The 25,335-nt window shown below is 36.3% G+C and overlaps 1 protein-coding gene across 2 annotated transcripts; it reads right to left on the bottom strand.

The window, feature by feature from the left end:
• Positions 1–5: 5 nt before the first annotated feature.
• Positions 6–25,291, bottom strand: rasgef1bb (RasGEF domain family, member 1Bb). 2 transcript variants are annotated; one of them, NM_001003479.1, is given in 14 exon segments: positions 6–434; positions 3,151–3,223; positions 7,026–7,149; positions 7,244–7,339; positions 7,429–7,524; positions 10,052–10,131; positions 10,249–10,351; positions 10,946–11,038; positions 11,155–11,229; positions 15,051–15,272; positions 15,616–15,753; positions 19,527–19,649; positions 19,758–19,947; positions 25,064–25,291. In NM_001003479.1, coding segments are annotated over 13 exon segments (1,428 nt in total). In that variant the 5' UTR covers positions 19,941–19,947; positions 25,064–25,291; the 3' UTR covers positions 6–412.
• Between the last annotated feature and the right edge of the window lie 44 nt (positions 25,292–25,335).

Genomic DNA, 25,335 nt, shown 5'->3' with positions numbered 1-25,335 from the left:
ACTGCTTATTTCAGAGATACTTTACCGGGAAACATGTACACAGGTCACACAAAAACTATAACACACATAAAAATATCTCTTAATATTGTAACAAATATGTTCAGTACACAAACTATTACCACTTACCAAAAGCAAAAACGAAACATGATGCAATAATAGAACAGGTCAGCCAGCGACATGCTCTCAATTCACCCAGAAGATCTATATAGCATGATTATAACACATTTCATGAAGGTACGTGAGGTAAATGAGATGAATATGATTCTGTTAGCATATTGTTACTGTCACGATGAGAATCCAGCCTCAATTTCAGCACAGAGGGAAAAAAAACTAGTGTAATGATAATAAAAGTCCTTCAAAGTCTTCAGTGCCATCAGTCCTAGTTTCAGGACACAATCCCAAAGTTCACCTTTCACATTCGACTGAGAGATGACCTGCAGAAAAGAGAAACAGATGATATTCAGTACTGAGCATTTATATAGACTACAAAAAGGTCACTTTTTTTTTAAAGGGGCTTCATGTGAGCTTGCTTATAATGTTTAGGAAAAAGCCTAAAGTACTGTAGTTGTGATGTAAAATCAATGAAAAGTGGCAAATTCAGACGGTAGTCTCAAATACATCAGCAGATCTATATAGTTTATGGTCTTAAATACACTTTATAATTAGAGCTCATCTGTTCGCATAAAGCTAGCCATTGCAGAGCTTGTGCAAACATATCCAAATCACTGAGATCAGATGCTTTTTAAACCGCTGTTCTGACATCTGGGGTGCCCTTCCTAAAACCACCATTAGCTAACTCAAGTTGCAAGTTCTGTTGTTACAAATATAGTTTGTTGATTTGGCATTTCCCAAATCCATCGTTTGTAGTGCACTTTGAAAACATTTATGACATTTTGAACACAGCCATGGCTCATGGCGAAAGCTTTAAGCAGGTCGCACACCAGAAGCGCCGCTCGGCGCCACGCATTTTAGAATTCTAAACATAGGTTTCTATCAGCATACTCACACCGGCACCGTAAGTCGGCGGCTGTCGGCTGCACCCGGCCATGGCTTAGGACGCAGTTCATTTTTCAGCCGTGCTACAGAGCGCCATCTGATTAGTTTCATGTTAAATATCATGTGAATGTGCGCGTCTGGTGTGTGATACTTTAAACTGTCATGTGCGCGCCGTGTCGCGGCGCTTCTGGTGTGCGACCTGCTTTAGGGGACCTATTATTTAAAAGCGGAATTCACGTTACGTCTCCAAAGCTTGTGAAAACAAACATATATAGCACATGTTAGTGGTTTAATTTATAGTAGGTTATTTATTAAGAAATGCATCTGTATTGTAGGCCTATAAGACATATATGGAACATTTCTGCAGTGGTTTGAATGTGTCAAATTGTAAAAGTAATAAAAAAAAAATATATATATATATATATATACATACTGTACTTTATATGATTTATATAGGCTAGGAGATCAGAATACGTGTTAGTGTAGTGATTTTGTATGGAATATTCTCAATAATATTTGTAAAGGAAACATATATAGGTCCTATGTGTCATTTACATAGCAAATAGTTTAATTAATATGATAAACGAGTGCATGTTTTTACCAAAATTAACTAATGTTAGTTTTTTTTATGCGTGTGCGTGTAAAAAAATATAATTTGCCCAAAAAATGATGGGGTATTTCTCTAAAGTAGTTACTCCACCCGGTTTAGAATGCCATTATAGACATTTTACGTTGTAACTAATGTGGTTCAAACGGTGGATCTGCAACAGAGAAATTATGGTTATGGGAAATACTCGTCACTACATTGTTCTTTTCCCAACTTATGCATCATACTATGATAGTTCAGCCACGAGTTATGTTGTTGTTGTTTTGGAAATGCACCCCTGGATGTAAACTAATACTTCTGTACACAGTTCATCAGTGCAGTTCACATAATAGCCACTGGTGTCAATAACAACAATGATTTTATTTTCTGAATAATTTTCGTATTTTCTATTTTATTTAAGAGCCCAATCTCAATTCTACCCCTTAAGCCTGGTTTATACTTCTGCATCAAGTGATCGGCGTGACCCACGGTGCATGCAACGTGCGTAGCTGTGCATTCATATTTCTATGCGCTGTTTCTGTCGCTCTGCAATAACACTTCCAAAACGCTAGTTGGCAGTTAGGTAAGTATGTTCCTCTGTGTTGAGTTTCTTCGTTGGTGTTTTGTTTTTTACTGAACGCTTCCTGAATGTACAAGTGGCTCAAACTGGATTGTTTTGATTCAGGAATCGGCAGACGTGCAAGCCGACCAATCATAGAGCTTGCGCTACGCGTTGTTGTGATGTGTAGTCACATTTTTGAGAGGTGCGCATCAGTTACGCCAACAGCCACGGCTATGCGTCCATGCATAGGCTGCGCCGTAGCAAACGTCTGCGCCGTAGCAAACGTCTGCGCTTGACGCAGAAGTATAAATTAGCCTTTAGCTAATAAAAAAGCATAATGAGAATCAGCGGTGTGTACTCTATTGTTGTTTATTCGCATGTAGAGTCTTAAGGCCTGTGTACACGGCAACGATTTTAGCTCATGACTAAACAGAGGGCGCCAGTTTGAGTGTGCACACCAACATGCAAACCACCAGATGTAAAAGTGTCATTTTTAATATGATGTTCGACAGCAACGAAAAAATGTTGTCAAGAGAAAGTTGTTATGGAGAGGAACTGCAAATGAAATAGGATCTGATGCTGTGAGTGTCAGAAACATACAGTAACACAGCGCCACCTTGTGGCATTTCTGTTTTTCATTAAGCACCATCCAACTTCAGGGAGTGATTTTGCACATTCACTCTGCTCATCGCCAATGACCATCACTTGGGATTGAATGCCATAAAATTTCTCTAAAAACATTTGTGTGCACCTGCCTTAAACCTGTGGAAAGTGAAAGGGGTGCCATTTCCTCTCTCTATTTGAAAGTAATGAACTTGAGTGTGACATGCTATGTGAAAAACTAGCACACCTTTCTTCCTTTATGAGCAAGAATGATGTTGATAGCAACTTTCTGTGATTCTACCAAGTGTAAGCAGTGGAAACATAAGCCTGATCAGGCTATACTAGTTCAAACTGTAAGTAGAAATGAGACAAAAAACAAGGGTTTTCAGAGAAGAGTTCAGACCTGAGGGAACGGCGAGTGTCTCTCTCCAAGTTGTTTTCAGGGCCTTCACTCTCATATGATGCTAGCTGAAGCTCTGTAATGAAATAAAAAATATTTTCACAAGTTCAATTAATTCATCCAAAACGACTTTGCAGACATTTTTGAAAAAGAAGTTGTTGGCATCCGTTTTATTTTCCATCTGAATTATGATTAGATGCCTTTCGTAGATTTGTTTGCATACCGGTTTAGTGCTGTCACATGTCTGAAACACTACATTTGAATTTATTTTTTAAATATTAGCAAACATCGAATGTTCTAATTCTAAAAACAATACTGGTCAATACCTGGGGTCTGTTCTTCGTAGTTGGATTATTCAGTTAGCTGGATTTGTATATTGACGATTTGACATGATCCAGAATTGTTTAGTTCTTCAAAATTCATTTTAGATTTGTTGTCATAGCAACAGTTCTGGTAGCTTAAACCTGGTCGGGAGCAGGCTCATTTATATAAACAGGATTAGAAAGGGTCATTTCAAGCAAAGATAATACTGAAAGTATGTACCAAATGCTAATATTTTCTTACAGTAGTTATATACACTTGGCAAAATAGTAAACATAAAGTAAAAAAAAAAATACAATGAAACGTATGCACTCTGCACTCCAAAATAAAGTACAAAGATTGCCACCTGGTGGTTTAAAGAGAACATTTATCGATATGAACTTTTTAGTTACAAACGCATACATGCACAATAGTCAACTTTTTTAAAAATGGATAATTTATGCAGTCATGCACGTGTTTTGACCGCTAATACTAGCAGTGATTTGATACTTCACAAAAGTTGCAGACACCTTTACCATTATAAAAATGCTTTTTTGAAGCAAAATTTATTTATACAGTTATTCCAAACACAGATTAAAAAAACTTGAGTAGGCCTATATAGGCTACTTTAATAAAGTAAATCTTCTCTAAATGTAGAACTAAATTTACATTGATATGCATTGAAATACATAATGAATACTCTTGACACATGAAAGTGTAAAGCCTGCAGCCCACAACAAACGTGAAAAGTTATTGTGTGTTATATTTAACAAACCGTTTGCTGCTAATTTGATGTGATTTTGCTCACATGGATAATTGAATATTAATCAGATGATGTCATTATGCAGCTGTGCCGTCAGCCAATCTTTACATTGCTGGTCATGATTTTGAGGATCGATAGATCTATTCTTCCCAACACACGCAGCGATCTCAGATCAGTTTATCCAGACATTTTAATCTGATTTGTGAACTTGTTTGAAGAACCAAATTAGCCAGAGATCAGTTATCAGGATGAACTGATCCAGGATAAGGCAAATCATCTTAGATCATTTAAGCGAGGTACGAAGAACAGACTCCTAGAGTATTTGCACTCTCAATTTAGATATTGTTCATCTTTATGATTGGTCTCTTTTTATCATCTAGTTCTCTAAAGCCTGGTTTACGCCTAACATCGGAATGCATTTTTCTCAAATCACATCAAGTGGTTGTCACAAAATACTAAAAATGTAAACATTTTTGACCCAATGTAATGTCAGAGGTTGTGATAGCCACAAGTTTATCTACAATAGCATAATGAAGTCATCTTTGTTTGATACTTTTGCAAGTTGGTGAAATTCTGCTGCTTTACTGAGCATAACCAAACACTACTGAAGGCAAGTCTGAAACCTTTAGCCTAAAAAGCATTATGATTACACATTACATTAGATTCAAGCTTGAGCACGCTTACACCATCGATGATGCACTGTTCAGTAAGCACTGTCACTAAGCACAGTGGAGATTAACTTTAGTTATATCATTTTAGTCGTTTGGGATGCGGTGACACATTCATTTCGCCGAACAGATCAGCCACTTTTGTTGCTCATTTACAATCATGAAGTCCTCGTGCTGCAGAATTAGGAGGTTTGCTGAAGGTGCAGTGAGGGGTTTGCGTCTTTAATATTCTACGGCAGTTTGCGTTTATTGAACAGTAAGAATGATTAATAAACGCATATGAAACAGTCCCGTAAAAGTCACGTCTCGTCTTCAGTTTCGGGCTCAGGCATACTTTGCACTCACACTACAAGCGTAGCGCGCCAAAGCCCAAGTGAACCAGGCTTTGGCACCCCTTTTCCAGCTGGCCAAGTGAACCGTGCCTAAGCCCGATTCAGAGCACTCACACTTCTCAAACGATCCGGGAAACGGGCCTGGGCATGGTTTTGAAAGCATAGTGTGAGTATGCCCTAAAAGCAGCTATTTGATTGGCTAAGACGTGCTTTGTGTGACCAAATTAGCGTTAAGGGTTTCCCCATAGTATTACAGACCTTTTCATCTCCCCTTATGGTATGACTTTTTTCTGCATACATTAGCCCCTCCCATAATTGATGATTAACATAAGCTTTGTTTACAGGTTGACTTTGAAAATCAAATCAAAAATAAAAAAGTGATATTTAAAAGAAGACTAAACTGAAATATCCATTAATCCTGAACCTTGCCTTTTTCTATTGAATGATGACTCTTCAGTAACCCTGACTTTGAATCAAAAACGAACTTTTTTCTCAGGATTAACAGCTGCAAAGAAAACAATCATTAGTTCCTGGTTCCCTCCTAATCTCCTGTCAGTTCAGCAATGGTTACACTATTTTGTAGACATTGTTCGACTAGAACAGTCCACTCCCTAATTAACAAAGCAAGGATTTCAACAATCCTTCATTGGAACCAAATACATAACAATTTGATCTCCATTATTAAAACTTAAGTGATTCAATTCAACAACATAGGAGAAACAATTAAAATGTCTCAGGATATAGGTGACAACAAACTATCTTTTTTTCTGTTTAATGTTTTACAATAATCTTAGTAGACACTTTATTCATTTATATACTTCTCTGACATTCTGTAAATAGTTTTTTTTCTTTCCTCATATTTTTTTACAGGTTTCTGTATGCATACATGCATATATTCATAAATATATGTGTTTGCTTGTGTACATATATAATTAGTAATTTTTTATTTTTGTTTCATATTGTTATCAACTATGCTATACACATTAAACCAAGTCAATGTTGAGAAATTCTGTTTATTACCATTGTTGATAACCATGTTTATAAAAAACACAATAAAGTTTAAGTCAAAAAAAAAAATAAGAAGACTAAACTGTACATTTGCATTTGTCTACTACGGTGTGAGCAGTAATAATATGCTTTGCAAAATGTTTTTTTGTTTTCTTTTTTGTTTTAATCAGTCTTGCCTCATAAATGCAGTGAAGATAAAATGTTGACTTATAAACTAAAATTTGACAGTAATGATGCATTGTCAGAGTAAAACGTTAAAACAAAAATCATTTAATTTTCAATTTCGGCAGATATTTTGAGCGCAGCTTCTATAACGAAATTGCTAATTTGGTTTTAATTTTTAAAGTGTAATTCATAATTGACAGAAAATCCCTTCCAAATCTTCTAAATTGCTTTTTTTCATGAGGTTCATTGCATTCAAATGCCACAAAAGACCATCTATAGATATATCTATATGTATAGGTATCTATAGGTACACTCTTCAGATACTGACACGGACAGAACATTTGACAGATATGTAATAAGAAAGTGCACCAATAAACTCAGATTTACAATAAAATTCAAATTTTTCATCTACATCCAATGCACTCATTTGGTTGCGCTCATAAGTAACTTTATTAGAGTGTGTCCACTTCTTAATACTACTTTGTCACACATTGAGCGGCAGCAAAAGCAACATAGTGTATGGTGAAGAAAGACGAAAAGATCTCAATTAAATCCAAACACAAGTTTTCACAGCATGATGCTGCTGAATTCATGTTAATCCCAGGTGAAAACACTGAAATTAGTAAAAAAGCGAGTGCTTACCATCTTCACTGAACACTGGTGCGCTGATGAGATACTGCAGTGTTTTTCTGTCTCTCTCGAAAGGACAGATCACCTGCCTCCACGACAGAAACTCGCTCACTTGCTTGGCCAGCTCCCAAAATTTCTACAGTAAAAGTTTGAAAATGAGTATTATTATTATCATTGAAGAAAGTAGGAACAACTAGTTTAGCATTATGAAAAATCGTGTTCCACCTTACCTCAAAATTGATGTGGCCGTTAGATAATCTATTAGCACAACCTTCATTAAGGAAGTAGATATCTTTAATGAACAAGCTGAAGAATGGGATAACAATCTGAAAGACAAGATTGAATACTAATTAAAAATGCTATTCAAATGTAATACTTTGAGTTAAAAACTGTAACATTTTTTTCTCAAAGTTACCATTTCTTGGCTTGTGTGTGCTGTACTAGACCTCTGAGTTGCTCCACGCAGGGCTGTGCGGTAGCTGTAAAAGTTGCTAGATGGGTCCATTTGGTGCTACGATAAAAGAAATAAATCAACAATAAAGATACACAAAATCTGTACAGTTTGAAAAAGCATTTATACACAATTTTTTAAAGTTAAAACAAAGTATAGAAATCCTTGCACATTCAAGTTACAAATGTTGTCACCCGCTATTACATTAAAGGGGTCCTATTATGCCTCTAATCTCTCAGGGGTCTCCAGAATGTGTTTTTAAATATTCTGCTTGAAATGTCAGGGATGTTGTAAATGCCCATTCACATGAAAAAAAAAATACTATAGTAACAAAGTGCTAGGGTTATAAAACCACACTACAGTACGTACTTGACTAAATCTATTGAGGTAAATGTATTGTTGCTATGCTAATACAACTAGCAATAAAAGCAAATGACTCAACACTGTTTGGGTTAGCATACAAATTATACTACAATACACCACTGTTTACTGTAGTGAAAACTAAAGTATTACACTTTATCAGTTATTAGTAAATAGTACTAATTAGTATTAGCAAGTGTTAAAGGGTCACGAAACACCAAAACACATTTTTTGAGCTATTGACAGTCGTATATGTGTCCCACACTGCTAAAAACACTATTAGGACACCTATATTTCACAAAAAAGTGTAAATTGGTTGTTTTTGCGTTATTTCAAGCAAATTCGGACTTCCGGTTCGAAACGAAATTTTGAAGCTGCGTCACGGTCATGACATAATAGCGTTGTATTCCAGCGTGCAAACTGGACGTCTGTGCCAGAGTGTGTCTTATTACGTCTTACAGTGTGATGCATTAATGCATGAGTAACGCTTGGTTCAAACCAATCAGCGCGCTCCATTGTGCAACTTCATTAATATTCATTACTGTCACAGTGTTTAAACGGCAGAGACGCCACGTTTTGGCAAAACAAGCGTGAAGAGTTGCTTTTATAGTTTGCTGCTGTTAAGTTTTGTTTTCATTTTCTCTTTGTGAGAGCTCATCTGGAGTCACGAGTGGATTACAGTGTACGCGAAGCTCGACAACAATAACTTACGTGTCTAAGGAGGAATATTGTTTACCTGAGAGCTGTTCTCATCTGCAAATGCTGAGATCCGGATTCCCTTTAGTCTCCTCTTAATAAAGACACGGCTCTAGTTGCTGGTGATTGTCCTGTCTCTACAGATTTGGTAAGTGAGCGACCAGTGCTCTTTGTTTATTCAGTTTGTTCGTATCGAACTAAGTTAATTATTGCACCGAGTACAAACATGTTAGCACCACAACCAAACTTTAACCTCGTATAGGACTTTCGCCACATTTAGTGACCGGAATAACACGCGCGGCTTTCTGATGCTACCTGCCGAGTGCATCTAAGTTTCCGGGAAATGCAGAGTTTTTTTTTCTCTCATTCGCCGTGCGGTATCAAACATTGCATGAAAAATACACGCTTAGAGCAGTTCCTTAAATCAAATATTTCGTTTGTCGCGAGGGACATAAATTAATTCTCTGAATGAAGAGCCAAACTGCAGTTAAAGTCCACCATTTAATAATTTGGCAAATAATTCGACTACAGATGTCCATGTAAACATCGTCACTTTGTCCCCTGTGTGGGTGTGTGTTTTGACTCTGAAAGTCAGCGCGCCCAAATAGACACTCAACACCATACCTCTTTACTTCCTCCGACACTCCCCCCTAAACAAAGCTGGACACACCCACTTTTGTGACTTTTTCCAAAGTAGAGATGTGAAAACACCCTGCTGAAACGAGGGGGTTTCATGGCCCTTTAATATTATAAATAGTAAATTATAATTATAGTAGTAAATAAACTATAGTAGTAAATTCCTATAATAATAGTAAATACTATAATATATACATTATAATACACTTTAGTGTGGTTTAAAATACTGTATTGTTTACTATAAATTACTATTGTTTTAAATCCTGTAGGCAATTTGGGTCTAAAGCAAAAACATTATTTTCTAAGGTCTCTTTAAATGCAGATGAGCTGCTGCACCCCACCCGCTTTTTAGAAGAGGGCGGAACCTTTGCAGCCTGTGACTACTCTGGGAACATCAAACAAAACCCCTGCATGCATTTTAAAACCATCTCTGTTTAGAATAATGATTCAAAAGCTCACAAAATCTACATATGTTTCAAGACTGGATTAATCAGCATTTTTGGAAAATCTATTAAATTATTCAGTAACAAATACATTTTAAATGGATGCCTGATTCCACCTATTGCTGTACAATGATTTAATTGCAACAATCTTTATTTGAAGGATGCAGTTGCTTTCAAAATGGGATTTTTATTACAAATGTAGGCATCATTAATTATTTTACTGTTATCTCAGTGCTAGTGATGATGTAAATAGAAATAGTAATACTGACATAGAATATGGAAAATAAGTGGATTTGTTCTTTGTAACTTTGCAGACTTTTTCATTTACAAACAGCAACATCACACACTAAAGAAAGAGAAAAAAGCTTAATATGACCCATTTAAATTAGATGGTCCGAGAGGGTTTGACCCCATAACGTATCTTTCCGTCTTTCTTGTAAAAGCTTTCTTACCACCAGGATGTCAAACTTGTCTGTGTTGACTTTGCCCCAGGTTTTCTTCAGTCTGGATACTGGATTCATGTTCATTCCAGCTAAGTGAAATAATGATCGTGTATTAGTATTATATAACACTAACATTTCATTTTAAAAAGCTAACATCATTTTTGTGAAATAAGTCATCATAACATTATAATTCATCATGTACTCACTAATGATAGCCATTAATGAGTTGAAGTTGCCGATGTTGAAGCATTCCTGTGCCACATCTATGAAGAACTCCAGCACTCTTGCCCTGTGTTTCTTTTTCACCGGCTGAAGACAAACCAGCAGAGGGCAGAACAGTGTCAATGATTGCAGATCAAACACAACTGTAGCTATGGAAAATATTAAGAGACCACTGAAAAAACTCTCAGTTCATCTTGATTTATTAAGCATGGATTTAAATAAAATGTTAATATATTTTTTTATTGTATAAAGTTCATTTAGTATCTTTTTATATTAGAAAACGCGCACTGGTCAACATAAATGCTTTCATCAGGGGTATTCCATCAAATGCTGAAATCATACCCTTATAATCATTAAAACAATTTTGTCAAAAAATTCATAGAATCAAAGAATCTTATTTTGTTATTTTACATAAACAATTGCTCTAAATGACTAAACTTTAAATCATAAATCCACTGGTTTCTTAGGGCTCTAGTTGAAAAAAAAAAAAACTTTTTTTTTTTCAAGTGAACTCTTCCTTCAACGGGTTTCGCTTCAGGATGCAGATTTTACATTGTAAATTAAGCATTATGTATGTGACAGAGTGGTTGCACAGCCTTTGACGACAATAACAAAAGATAAGATTTATGCCTGCAGGCACTATTTGGGTTTGCACCCAAAATAGATGAAAGGTGTGCTCACCATGCAAATTTCTGTGGCTGTCAGGTAGCTCAGTCTGTTGAACCATTCGACATAAGCCTCCAGGTTGCTTGCTTTTCTTTTACTGAAGAAACTCTGAAGAAGAAAAAAGTTCAATTGTCACTGAAATAGTCTGACTAACTTCCTGTCTGTGTCCATTCTATTTACAGTGTACTTGTGTAATCTTTAAATAGAGGTGTATGACTGCTTACCTTATGGTTATCTGAGGGTCTTTTCTGGGCAAACGCTCGAACGAATTCTTCAGGGCCAATGTAGCTGAGGCGCTCCTGGAAAACATGACAGCAGCTTCAGGGCTGAATGCAAATTGTACATAACTTGCTAATATGATTAATAGTGTGATACTAGTTTGTCAATAGGGGTGTCAAAATTAATCGTTTCTTCAATGCACCGCGATGCAGACGCGGACAATTCGGTATCAGTTCAGTAATAATCATAACCGGTTATTACTGACGTCATTTACCTCATACGCGCTCTGTCGCGAGGAAGACGATCGCGAGTATTTACAACGCTTTAACTACTTAATACTCATGAACTGTGCACAATTTCACTGTGTGTGTTTGAGAATGAAAGTAGCCTACCCCATCTCTCTCTCTCTCGCTCTCTCTCGCTCGCTTTTGCTCTGCCTCTGTCTCTCTCTCTTTCTCACACACACACAGTGGCCCATTTGACCTGCTGGCGTGACTTTTCTTTTCCTCTCTGCTGTTTTACAGCGTTACTTTTGGATACAGAAACGAGCACGTGTCTGCAGAGTTTTCTCCACCGTGTCTATCATAGATCAGCTGTGAGATCGCCGCCTGCCGCTTATCATTCATCTGAAGAGCGCAGCGTGCAAGAGCCAATCGCAACCGTTTTTGGTAAGGGTGTAACCAATCAAAGAGGTGTAATAGAACTAGACAAGGATCAGAAATTGAGCTGGATGTTTATATTTGTTTATATTATTTGCTAAATGCTCGTTTTTTAAAAAGTTACAGTTTATATATCTGACTGTTTGTATTAAATGACACAATTGTATTACAAATAATAGCCTATATAAATATAAATATATTCATACATTTTAATACAAGAGCTGCTGCTGTGAAGAAAATATAAAAGCACCATCAGTGCACCGTGATATCGAATTGAACCGAATCGATGGCATGATAATCGTAACCGAACCGAACCGTGAGACTAGTGTAGGTTCACAGCTCTATTTGTCAATCATCTTTGGAAAAAAATCTAACAAAAACAAACAAACAAACTAGAAAAATAATGAATGAAAGCAAAAAACTTTTTGGTATGGGTTTAATTACGTAATATACACAGGAGTGCTGTTTTCGCAAATATAAGTATGTAAGTCCAATCACAAGAGTGATGCTGACTAATTTTAGCTGACTAATCAGAGCTGATCATGAAAGTTTGAACAGCAGGTTATTGACTTGATTTTTGTCATAAAGGCTAAGTGAGCACTAAAGCTGTTAAAACTTTTACAGCACACACACATGCTGGACCCAAAAGTTTAATGTGGCAACTCCTAAAAACTAATTTAGATCCAGCTGGTCACTATGATGCATTTGGTGTGAGAACTAACTAGTTTTAGTTACTTTACATATTAATATAATTAATAGCGTTTATTAGATTAATATTATATATTATATATTAATTTAAGTTAATATTATTATGATTTAGCATTGTTATTTTGGTTGTTGTTTTCAAGCGCCAGTGTTATCTATTAGTTATAGGCACAGCTCAAGCAAAAAATGTATATTCTGAGGTTGTCTTAAACATGTAGAAATGTCTTTGTTCTGCCAAACAAAAAGGAAGATATTTATAAGTATGCCAGTAACCGAACAGGTCTCGCCACTCTCATAGTATTTATCATAACTATGGCACTAACATTCTGGCTACTAACATTCTTCCAGATATCTTCCTTTGTTTTCAACAGAAGACATTTGCATGGGTTTGAAACAACCTGAGGGTGAACTATCCCTTTAATTGATTATTGACTAGTACAATCTAAATGGCATTAGTGGCAATGGTAAACATCCAATATCGGTCGAGCACTGGTTTATAAAACAGTTCCACAAACAAGATGTTAACTAGAGCTGAACAATATATCGTTTAAGCATTTATATCGTAATCTATGTATTCGCAACAGCCACATTGCAGAATCAAATGAAATTCTTAAATTATTTCTACAATAATAAGCATTTTGTTTTATGTAAGATTTTTTTAATTTCTGTATTTGAATATGATTTGACTCCACAGAAAACCATAAAGCACTGATTATTTATTTTTTGTTTTTGCTGTCATATTTATATTTGCTTGTAATTTATTATTTTTTCTGCAGAGGCACTGCATAGAAAAATACTTGATCACCTCAGTCAATCTAAATTAATGAAATCTTCCTAAATACAGCTATTTAAATCATCGGGTGAAATAATATTTATATTGAAATAAATATCACAGCAAAACAAAATATTGCGATGTCAGATTTTCCAATATTGCACAGCCCTAATGTCAACAGTGAGTTAATACGTTTTTAACATACTATTGTCAGATTTTTTTCTGTTTTCACCAAAAAAAAAAAAAAAAAAAAAAAAAACTAAGTCAGAGTGCGAGGCCTATACTGACACTGAGAAGAAACTGATGAATATACAGTTGAAGTAAGGATTATTAGCCCCCCTGAATTATTAGCCCCCTTTTTTATTTTTCCCCCAATTTCTGTTTAACTGAGAGAAGATTTTTCTACACATATCTAAATATAATAGTTTTAATAAATCATTTCTAATAACAGATTTATCTTTGCCATGATAACAGTAAATAATATTTGACTAGCTATATTTCAAGACACTTCTATACAGCTTAAAGTGACATTTAAAAGCGTAACTATGTTTATAAGGTTAACTAGGCAGGTTAGGGTAATTAGTAGGGATGCACGATATATCTGCGGCCATATCGTTATCGGCCGATAAACGCTATTTTTAAGATTATCGTTATCGATGCGATGTCTAAATTAGGCCGATATCTTCAAGCCGATAAATTACGTAATTGTACAGACCTGCGTGCCGCGCTCGCGTGGGCGGAACTTGTTCAGACTTGCCCAGTGCACTATAATGGATCTCTCCCACACTGTTTATTCCTTCAAAGTCTGTCATTTATTCATGTGGTATTGCTGTACATTAATAAGTCAGTAAGTAACCACGTTCCTTATCATTGTAGATGTGTTTGATTGAGTGTCATTGTGTATTTTGCTTTAAATCGCCTCAGGGAAAATATTACATGTGTAAACCTTTCCTGCTCCGTCTTTTTGTTGTGTAGAGATAGCAGGGGAGATTCACTTATTACTCCAGGGCCAAATAGTATTAGTTTTGTGGTGAATTGCCTTCTCTTTTAGTTGTAGACGGTGAATGAACGAGGATACATGTAACTTGGTCCAAAATATTTATTACTTTCCATGTGGTAAAACATATCAGTCACCTAAAATAGTCTCATTGCCCAAAAACCGCTCCTCCTTTCTCTCTCCCTCTTTGCTTCACACACACACCCCAAACTGCAGCTGGACCCGCACATTTTACAACATGTGTAAACATAACAGTTGTTTATAATCTGATTATTTGTTATTATCAAAGCGTTGCTTGTCATGTTACTGATGTAAGATGTGTTCAGTTTGATCGGAATATTCATATTGATTATGACGAGCACGCGAGCTGTCACTGCGCGCACACACACACTGTAGCACGGGGGAGAGGTGAATCCAGTCATAGAGGCTCTCGACCAGTGGCTCATTCTGTCTTTATATTCAGCTGTTAGCCATAAAGTCAGCTCAATGCAGGTTTTGTATGAAAATTTGACTCTGATGGCAACTCTGCCTCTACAGTTGAGTAAAACTCAGCGGTTTATCATAAACTTTTCATCGATCAATTAGTTATTAAAACTATTATGTTAAAAAATGTGTTAAAAAAATCTCTCCGTTAAACAGAAATTGGGTAAAAAAAATAAACAGGGGGGTAATAATTCTGACTTCAACTGTATATACAGTTAACGTTTTCATCAGTGTTGTTCCCCCTAACACTGACAGCCAATCAAAATGAAGTTTGTCCTCACTCACCATCTCAATGTGTGTCAGCTGCTGGGCGAAAATGAAAGGGTCGTCGCAAAGGTTTAAAACGCAGTCATCTCTGCGCACTAACTGCTGCTTTGACTTCAGGGCGACCGGTCGGTCAATGGCGGCAGCGGCGCTGGTTGTGGCCAGAGACTCTTCGTACTGTCCGAGGGTGGTCAGCTTGCGTAAGAGCCGCTGAATGAGTCGCTGCATGGCCCTCCGTGAAAGCTGGTCAAAAAAAACAAGAGTGTTTCCAGTGTCAGCATTATAATATCCGCTAACATCTGTGGCCAAAAATAACATTTGGTAACCGCAAGCTGTGTTGTTGATATCCCAGCTTGTGCGAAAAGGAAAATACGTCAAAGACGTTTGGAGCCAAAAGGCTTACATGCAAATCTGATATGATGCAAAAGCATTTGCATTTGGCTCCAAACCCATGTCATGTCATTGTCTGGTAATTTAAAATTAGTCATATGCCATTATTCATGATTGTAATAAGAAAGACAAACAATAACATGATGCAGTCATAATATTATGGCTAGATTATAAGGGCGACATCATATCTGCTGACCTCATCACCGAAGGCAAGGCGATGGGTCATTTCTTTGAGGCTGCGCATCATCCGCTCGTCCCTGAAGTCGTACGGAAAGGTCTCTGTCCATTCTGTTAGCAGCTGCACGATTTTCGGTGCGATATCCCGTATTCTTTTCTGTTGAGTAAGCAGGACAATTAATGAATCATGTACAGTCAGCTGATAATAGCTATAAAATACTTTCAAGAATTCACACTTAGCTGATGATTGATTATAAAGCTTGTTTGGCATGCTGTCCTGGGAGAGAGCCCTGAGCTCATAAGATCCTCGAGCCCGGGGCTCCCTCCCGGTTGCAAGTCGAGAGGGGAGTTTGAGCTCAGGTTGATCTCGAGAACTCTCCTGCTGTAGTAGCTAATGACTAGCCCTTAAGATATAACTGCTTACTAGGAGCATGTCTATGGTGCCGATTTGGATTAGTCAATAACTTAAGTTGCATGTTTTTGGATGTTGGGAGGAAACCGGGTACCCGAGGGGAAACCCACATGAGCACAGGGAGAATGTATAAACTCCGCACAAAAACATTGACTGGCTTGGTAAGGACTAGAACCAGTGATGTTCTTGCTGCGAGGCAACAGTGCTAACCACTGGGCCACCGTGCCACCCATCTAGTGATGGAGGAGGAGTAGGGGTGGAAGGGGGGATTCTTTAAAACAAAGATGGCTGTGATATGGAACTTAGGGAGCTTTTAGCGGCTTAGGAATCGTCTGATAGTTGAATCATAAATTCTATAATGCGGGACCGGCCGCAAGCAATCATAAACATGATCCTCTCGAAATGAAACTTTACTTATTGCCATCTGTCATCATGCAGCGGAGTTTATTTTAAGAAAACACATGAGGAGGTGTGTAAGTCACTTTAATGTGGGACGACATGATGGTATATAATGTGCAAGGGTAGAAATGAGTCAATTCAATTGGTAGACACTGAGCTTAATGTTTACAAGCAGGGCTGGGCAAATCTGGCCCGCAAGATTCAGCTTGAGTCATGTTCAAGTCATGTTGGAAAGATCGTACTTAAAAGTTGAACAAACGTGAAAAATTACTGTTATGAGAGAAATGTGATACTGTCGTTACTAATAGGGCAATTGCATAACACTTTATAAAAACAAATCTTTTTATGCAATTTGGCTCTTTATTTATGACACCAAAATTTGGGGGGGCATTTTATGTACAAAAAGTGAAGCTTATTTATAAACAAATTTCGAGAGGATCACGCGCTTATGATTGTTCACAGCTGTTCCAACTTTAGCTAACGACTGATTATCCTATCAGACGATCCTTAACTCACTATAAATAACAAGACTTTTCTCATCTCAATATCTTCGTCTTAAAGAAACCCTCCCACTCCACCCTACTTTCCCTCCTTTCAAACGGGCGTCACGGTGGCCAGCGATTAGCGCTGTTGTCTCACAGGAAGAATGCCCCTGGTTTAATTCCTTTCCAAACCAGACAGCATTTCTGTGCGGAGTTTGCTCGTTCTCCCAGTGGTCGTGTGGGTTTTCCCCGGTTCCTCCGGTTTCCTCTCACAGTTCAAAAACAAGCACTCTAAACAATTAATCCAAATACTTTAGCTAAACTCTGAGTACACCTTTCAGCATCCATATCTGACACTTAGCTACAATAAGCAAGAGGGGGAGTCATCGAGATCTACCTGAGCTCAAACTCCCCTCTCGCCTTGCAACGGGAGGGAGCCCAGGGCTCGAGGATCTTATAAGCTCAGGGCTCTCTCCCAGGACAGCACGCCAAACTAGCTTTATTATCAATCATCAGCTAAGTGTGAACTCTTGAACGATAATGCATTGTTTTATTAGCCTAAAACAGATTGATTGATAGGATTGATTGATTCAAGATACAGCATATTTAAACATTAAAAAGCAAAACTATAACAGACGCACAATTATTATTAATAATTTAGATACTGAGCTATTTTTTAATTGCGAACAAATGTACTATCAGTATCTTGCTTCTTTCAAACTTATTTAATCACACTTTCCTTGGTAACACATTAAAAAAATGGTTTAATAGATAATGTTAGTTAATGTATTTACTAACATGAACAAACGATTACTAATAGGGCTGCTCCCGGTCAGTACCTGGATGGGAGACCACATGGGAAAGCTTGGTTACTGCCGGAAGTGGTGTTAGTGAAGCCAGCAGGGGACGCTCAACCTGCGGTTTGTGTGGATCCTAACACCCCAGTATATTGATGCGGACTCTATACTGCTCAGTGTGTGCAGTCTTTCAGATAAGACATTAAACCAAGGTCCTGACTCTCTGTGTTCATTAAAAATCGCAGAATGTCCTTTGAAAAATATTAGGGGTTTAACCCCTGGCATCCTGACCCAATTTGCCCCCTGGCCTTTGTCCATTATGGCCTCCTAACCATTCCCATATCATAACTGGCTTCATCATTCTGTCTCCTCTTCACCAATCAGCTGATGTGTGATGTGCCGTCTCGTGCAATATGGCTGCCGTCATGCAGCACACTAGTGGTGGGTGAGGAGATTCCCCCCATTGTGTAAAGAGCTTTGAGTCTCTAGAAAAGCTCAATGTAAATGTAAGGAATTATTATTATTAATAATACATTTATTACAGTATTTATTTCTCTTCGTTAATGTTAAGTTCAATAACGTTAGTTCATGTTAACTTACAGTGCATAATGTTAATAAGCAAGACTTTGGATTTTATTATTGTATTAGTTAATGTTGAACAAGGATTAATAAATGCTTTACAAGGTTATTCATACTAAGTTAATGTTATTAAATACATTTTCATTAAATAATGGACTTATTCTAAAATGGTACCCTTTTCTTTTAACACAAGCACAAACCCCAATTTTACTTTTCATAGTGTGCACAAGATGCAGCAGTTAATAATTCTGAAATATCAATTTTAAAATATGACTTCTTGGAATCAACTGAACTGGCTATTGTATTTGTTCAATGAATAGAAAAAAGAGACAACTAATACAGGGTTTCTACAGGTTTCATTAAGTCACATTTAAGACTTGAGGCCTTTTTAAGACCATGATGAAGGCAAAACGGCAAATATTTTTAAAGGCCAATTTAAACCATATTAATAAGTAAATAGAGTTAATAAAAAACGTTTCTTAAATTTTTATTGAAATATTTTGTTAGTGATTGGGTAGGTGTTAGTCTAATTGGGTTTAGGTTTACATGCACATAGGAAAATTAATTAGATTTAAGACCTAAAACACAATATTTCAGTGTATTTAGGACTTCTTAAGGCCTAAAATTTGTTTTTTGAAATTTAAAACATTTTAAGACCCCACAGACACTCTGTAATATGGAAAAATAATACACTAGCTCTTTCAAATAATGCATACAATTTAATAATGTTATCAATAATATGTCAACGTCTAGCTGACCTCATATCATGAGGAAGCCACTGACGAATGTTACATTAACATTAATGTTACATTAATTTGAAAACCAGGAAATGTTGCCTACATGCTAATGGGAGTAATTTAGTTTTAAGATGTGTTGTTTCACTTCTGTTTGTTGGCAATTTGGCATATTAACAGTGACAAACCATGAATCAACTCTGTCACAGGGGTGTATATCTCATATTTCTGTCATGGTTCAAATGTGAAAACAATCATATCAATGATATATGACGATTCCCTCGAATCATTTTGTTAAAGTGTTACATAACGCAAAAGCTGTTTTTGCGCTGATGCCAGACTTATTCATTTGTTATGAATAATCTTATCTTTCCGTCTGCATCCATCGAGCACCTTTTATTTGTGACGCTTATTTAATTCGCTGGATCCAAACACAGACATTACCACATGCTTATAAAATACATTCTTTGTTCCATTCCAGGAAAGATACTATTATGATGTCATATGGCCCACTTTTCAGCACAAACCTTATCCATTTGTGGGTCTCCAACCCTGTGATGGTCCACACCGAGGTAACAAACCCGAGACATGAGCTCAAATGGGTTCAGAAAGAGGCGAGAGCTTAGCAGGAAAGTGAAAATGTAGGATCTCTGTGAAAAGGACAAGATGATCTCAAGCGTCAGTCAAGTTTTGACATTTACTGTCCAGCCAGAGATTATAGTAATTATCGCAGGGAAGCATAAAGGCTGTATACTTACGTCAGGGTAATAGTCTACTGTAGGGACCAAGAGCTGTATGAGGGCTTCCAGAGAGCCAGAAACAAGCTTATTATCACGATAGTGCAAACCCCCATAGTTCTCCTCCACAGGCTGCCGGTGACTGTGGCTGCTGCTGTAAGCACTTGGATTGAATTTGCTTGAATATGGAGTTGTTTGTGGCATGTTGGACCTGAGGACAAAAAACATTAGTCATTAGGTATGAAAGATGCATGGCAGCATCTCTGCGAAATAAGGTGTGAAATGAACACCCACCACCAGATGAATGCGGACACATGCACGCAGTCTGTATTTTGCTAATGTGGTGTTTGAAAGCCCTTACATTCTTCCAGAAATATTGAAGAACAAACTTAGTGATGTAATTTCAAACTAAATCAGGCCAAAATAAAGTTTGTTTTCAAGTATTTTAAACTCTTGTTTTTTAGCATTGTCATTTACTTGTGGCTTATTTTGATGTAAACCCTGATTGTTAATAGAACAATGCTGCTTAGATCTTCTTTTTACCCCTGAACGATGAAAAATACAACATAGCTTGAAGTATATCAGGGCCTTATGCCTAGTTCAGATTGCGTGATTTTAGCCCCGATTTTGGCTCGCCACAGGTTTTGAGAAATCGCCGACAAATGCCTGAAATCACAGGCAAATCTGTGCTCGTGCACGTGAGTGACAATCACACAGTATGAACGATCAAAGACGCGATCTGAGAGAATCGCCGATGAGTCTTGCCTGTGAGATATTTGGCGTGCTAAATATCTGGAGCTGTTGGCGATTCAAATCATGCCGTGTGAATTGAGTTTTGACTGAAAATAACATCAGCGATCGCCTACAGCCAATGAGAGAGCAGCTTTCACTTGAGTGTGCGTGTGTGTATACCTGCTGCAGGCCAGCGGGAGGCTGGGGGAGAAGTTAAAAGCGCTCTTTTTCGGTTTATTTGGACCCACGAAATGGAGGAAAAACTAGTGGAGGTTTTACAGGACTCAGGAGCACCCGTGTCTGTTTGACGTTTCATACAGAAAGAAATTAGTTTATTATCAACGTTGAGGAGAAATGGCTAATTCCCTTTAAACCCAGGTGAGCAAACATGTACATGTTCAACCCCTTTAAAGGCTTCTTTCTCATTATGTAGTTAATAACAAAAGATATACTACATGTTTTTGGCTGTGAGACGTAGTTTGGACGAAGTTGTCGGCGATTCTCCCTATAGTAAAGTCATGCAATGTGAATGTTTATGTCGCCGAACCATCTTGCAGTGTAAACAAAGCAGCGACGAAACGCTAGCCCAGATAGTCATGCAGTGTGAACACATCTGTGACACGACTAGTTTGAAAATCATGCAGTCTGAACTCGGCTTTAGAGCTGGGTGATTAATCAAAATGAAATCACAAATGTGATTGAGCAAAAGCTACAATTGTCAAACACATGTTTGTTCAGTGATAACTAGTAAATGTCTTCAGAAGGCTAGAGGGCAATCTCACATGGAATTGTCAAACATCCATGAAGAAGAAACCCAGAGAATCCACTTAGCGTTGCATTATAAACAGAAGATTTATCTGCTTTTATTGATTCAGTGTGAATAATAGTCACACGAATACAGAATTATCTCACAAGAGGATTTATTTCAAATATTTACCTGAATTTATAAAGCAAGATCGGAGAAAAAAACATGTTATTATATGTGATATTCACTGAGAAGCTGCTAGAAGTCATGCAAACAGCTGTTGTTATCACAGAGTGATTATCTCAATGTCTTTTTAACCCGATATTGAGTAGATTGTTAAGTGTCAACTATAACTATGAAAATTGTCATCGATTAGTGCTAGTCCTATCTCTAATTCATTCGATTTGACAAGAAATTGTGTTTAGAAGCAACAACAGAATTTAAAAATTCTTAAAATGACTTGTCATGTGAACATTTCCGCCACCACAAACAGAAAGAAAAAAAAACACTACTGTATATCTCATAAGGATGCACATTTCACTAAATATTGTCTGCTAAATCAGGATCAGCCGATATGTTTATTTTAATGTCCTTGTTAAATTATTGACCTGAAATAGATGTTAAAATAAATATTGTTAGTTTTTAGGATATCTATAAGCTAGTGTGCTCCAAAACAGTGACAAAATTCCACCTAAATGGATCAACAATTTTTTTTCATGTCACCTCATACTTCCTGCCCCCTTCATAACACTTCACATTTGATGTGCTTGACATTAATCAATTTCACTGGCAGAGCAGTGATAAAGCAAAACAGCTGTTATCAGCTGTTTTTTTTTTAAGGGGAACCCTCTCTTCGTGTTCCAGTTGAGATTATGTCAAACATTGAATAAAAATAAGCATTTTAAAGCACTTTACTGTACATTTAAAGCAACAGAATACACATACATTAGAAGAGTGTTTGCTAGTAAAGATGAGATTTCAGTAAACAAAATATCATAAAAAGCAATATGTTTACTAGTAGCTTTCATGTTTTAGGTTTTAAAAAAGAGCAGTTATCAGTTGTGTTTAAAGGTCTTTTTATATTTGTAATCACCTTTGAGAAATTTACATCAGTATATTTATTGGACTATATCGGTTTTCAGTTTTAAAGATGTAAAGTTATCAGTTATTGCCAAAATTTCCATATTGTTGCAGTCCTAGCATCCTGGAAAATACCCCAGATTTTTATCATTATCTACAACATGCTTTGACTATTCAAAAGTAACTTATGTAATGGACCTAGATCAAGCAAGCACATGTACAAAACATTTGGACTGTTGTCAAATAAAAAAAAGTACCTGTATCACATTTCTTACATGTTACTAGGAAATACAGCTATTTAAATACAGCAAAATATGATATTTTAAAAAAAACTTTTCAATTGAAACATATAATTGTCTGTTTAAAATAATTACAATTAAACAAGTGAACAGTGATAAATTCATTTACTCTGTTTTCCCGGAATATGTTTTTGTTTTTTAACTAATTATAAACTATGCTCAAAAACAGTCAGCTAGATAATGCTGCTGACTAGTTTAACTAAATCCCATTAACCCATTTTATGTTTTAGGTTATGATGATACTAATTTCTTTCATTTTATGAGGTATATCAGCCTGAAGCAGTTTCTCTGACTAAAAAAATGACGTGATGTCGTTCATTCATTCATTGGATTGTTATTTACTTTTGCCGCGATGACAGGTTGTCCAGCTCTCATGCCATAAAACTTCTCATCAGAAAAGTTATGAAAGAAAAAGTAACGTGCATGCATAAATCCTTTAAAATGAATGCAGCAAACTGTCAGTTTTGGTTTCATGATGATTTCGAGGCACAAATATTCTCACTTGGTTAAAGTTGTATTGACACAATATAGCACAATATACCAGCCAAAGTGAAAGGTAGCATAAAAAGTAAAATTCCCTGCTCTACAATCTCTAAATCCCCTGCATACTAGGTGTACTCTTAACTCTAAACACTGTTATTGGATTAGAAAGAGTCCTGTGGTCAAGCAGGTTTAATGGCAGGAGTCTTTTCTTGAACCACTGATCTCCTTTACAGAGTTCTACATTTACAATGAATCACACATTTAAAAATAAAGGAGGAAATGTTCATTTAAAACACCTCAAACATAAATAAAACGCTCTGACTTATTATTCATTCAAAGTAAATGGTCTAAATTCTAAAAGCACAAAAAAAAACACCTCATTTGACTGGCAACAACGTTTCTATGACAACAGTGACTCACTGACCAACCACTTTACGTGTGAATCTGCCCTGTTGAACAAATCTCTCGCTTTTCCTTGTTGCTTATTCATCATCCATTAAAGGAACAGTTCAGCCAGAAATTATAACCCTGTCATCGTTTACTCATCCTCATGTCACTTTGTGTTACATTAAAAGAGAAGTCAGCTAGAATGACAACCTTAGTTCACTTTCATTGTGTGGAAAAAAGATTAAATGAAAGTGAATGCTGACTGAGGAAGACAGTAACATTCAAAATTATTATTTCTTTAAAAATAATATACTACACGCTCTTAAAAATAAAAGCTCTAGTGGTTTTATGGAAGAAGTGTTATAGAAAAGCCATTTTGGTTTCCTTGGAGAAGAATGAAGTGATATTATTATTATTTACTAGGGTAAAAAATATTTATTTATTTATATATATAAAAAAATCTTTTTACACTATGATGGACCTTTTGTGCAATTGATATTAAAGGTTCCTCATAGACTCATAAATGCCAGTAATAGTGCTCTATTGATCTTGATGTAAATTAGAAAACAAGCAATGTCGAGAAGTAACTTTATTTTTTTAAGAAAATGTTCCTTTTTAATCTAAAATAATGGTTCTTTAGTATCATTTGATTTGATAAATGTTAAACACTAACAAAAACTAATTTTTCTTTAGAGAAACACTATAAAATGTCATTTTGTTAACTTTTATTTTAACAAAGATGCCAGGAAGAACAAAAAAAGGTAATAGAAAAAAGTAATGCCTTAGAAAAGCATGTTTTGGTTCCCCATACTTTTAATTATAATAATAATAATAATAATAATAATAATAATAATAATAATAATAATAATAATAAGAGCACATTAAAGAGCATATTAAAAAATCTACAAGGATCCTTTTCCATTATAGAGAACATGTCATAAAATAAAGATGTTGTGTGTTAAAAGTTCATCTATGATAACAGTAAGGAACCTTTGGATAGTATGTTGGGATACATTACTGTTTTACACGTTGACACGTCTCTAGAGAAGCATCGTAAACAACGTGACTGCAAACTTCTCAGCTCACATTACGTGAGAAATAACTGAAGAAACGGGAGAGTTTACAGAACAAATGCACAAAATAGCCTTAGTTCATGAAAACATGAGTGAGGAGATGGTAAACAGACGGTGAAGTCAGTGTAATTACACGAATCTACCCTTCACTAACTACTACTGACTCATCAGACCAGACTGAAAATCACAGATGGTCAATGTGAAATCACTCTTACACATGTATGAGCAACACAAGCGAAACGAAAACAAGTTTAGACAGACAAAACAGCCTGAATATAAAAGCATAAAACATTCTGACACCTGAACAACTGTTATAAAGCAGTCGTTCAATTAAATATGAATACATACTTAGTATAAATGTCTTTTAAGCAATTTGAATGAAGACTTTTAGAACCTGTGTTGTTTTGACTGCATAATTACACATTCATAAACTATCCACAACAGTTGTTATGCACGAATATTTAACTGACACGGTCATATATAAACTTTTTGTGAAATACAGTGATTTAAAGCTTGCTGTAAACTTACCACGCGATCAAAACAGTGAGTTTAAAAGAAAGCTGAGATATGGATATCCAAGGAAGTCCAGCAAAAAGCGTCCAAATCGCGTGCGCAGCACAGATCAAGTTGCTTTCTTACAATGAAAGGTCGCTGATAGTCTTCTTATCTTTTCTTTCTGCGTGCGACACAAATAATCAATTCATTGTTGTTGTAGCGCAAGCGGATACTTTGTGATGACCGACGGTCTCCATTGTGTGTGTAATAATCCAGATCGTGAACATGAGAAACTAATATCGCAT

The sequence above is a fragment of the Danio rerio genome, chromosome 10 (assembly GCF_049306965.1).
Source record: "Danio rerio strain Tuebingen ecotype United States chromosome 10, GRCz12tu, whole genome shotgun sequence".
Taxonomy (NCBI): domain Eukaryota; kingdom Metazoa; phylum Chordata; class Actinopteri; order Cypriniformes; family Danionidae; genus Danio; species Danio rerio.
The sequence above is the reverse complement of the archived record's forward strand: the minus strand, read 5'-3'. Positions and strand labels throughout refer to the sequence as shown.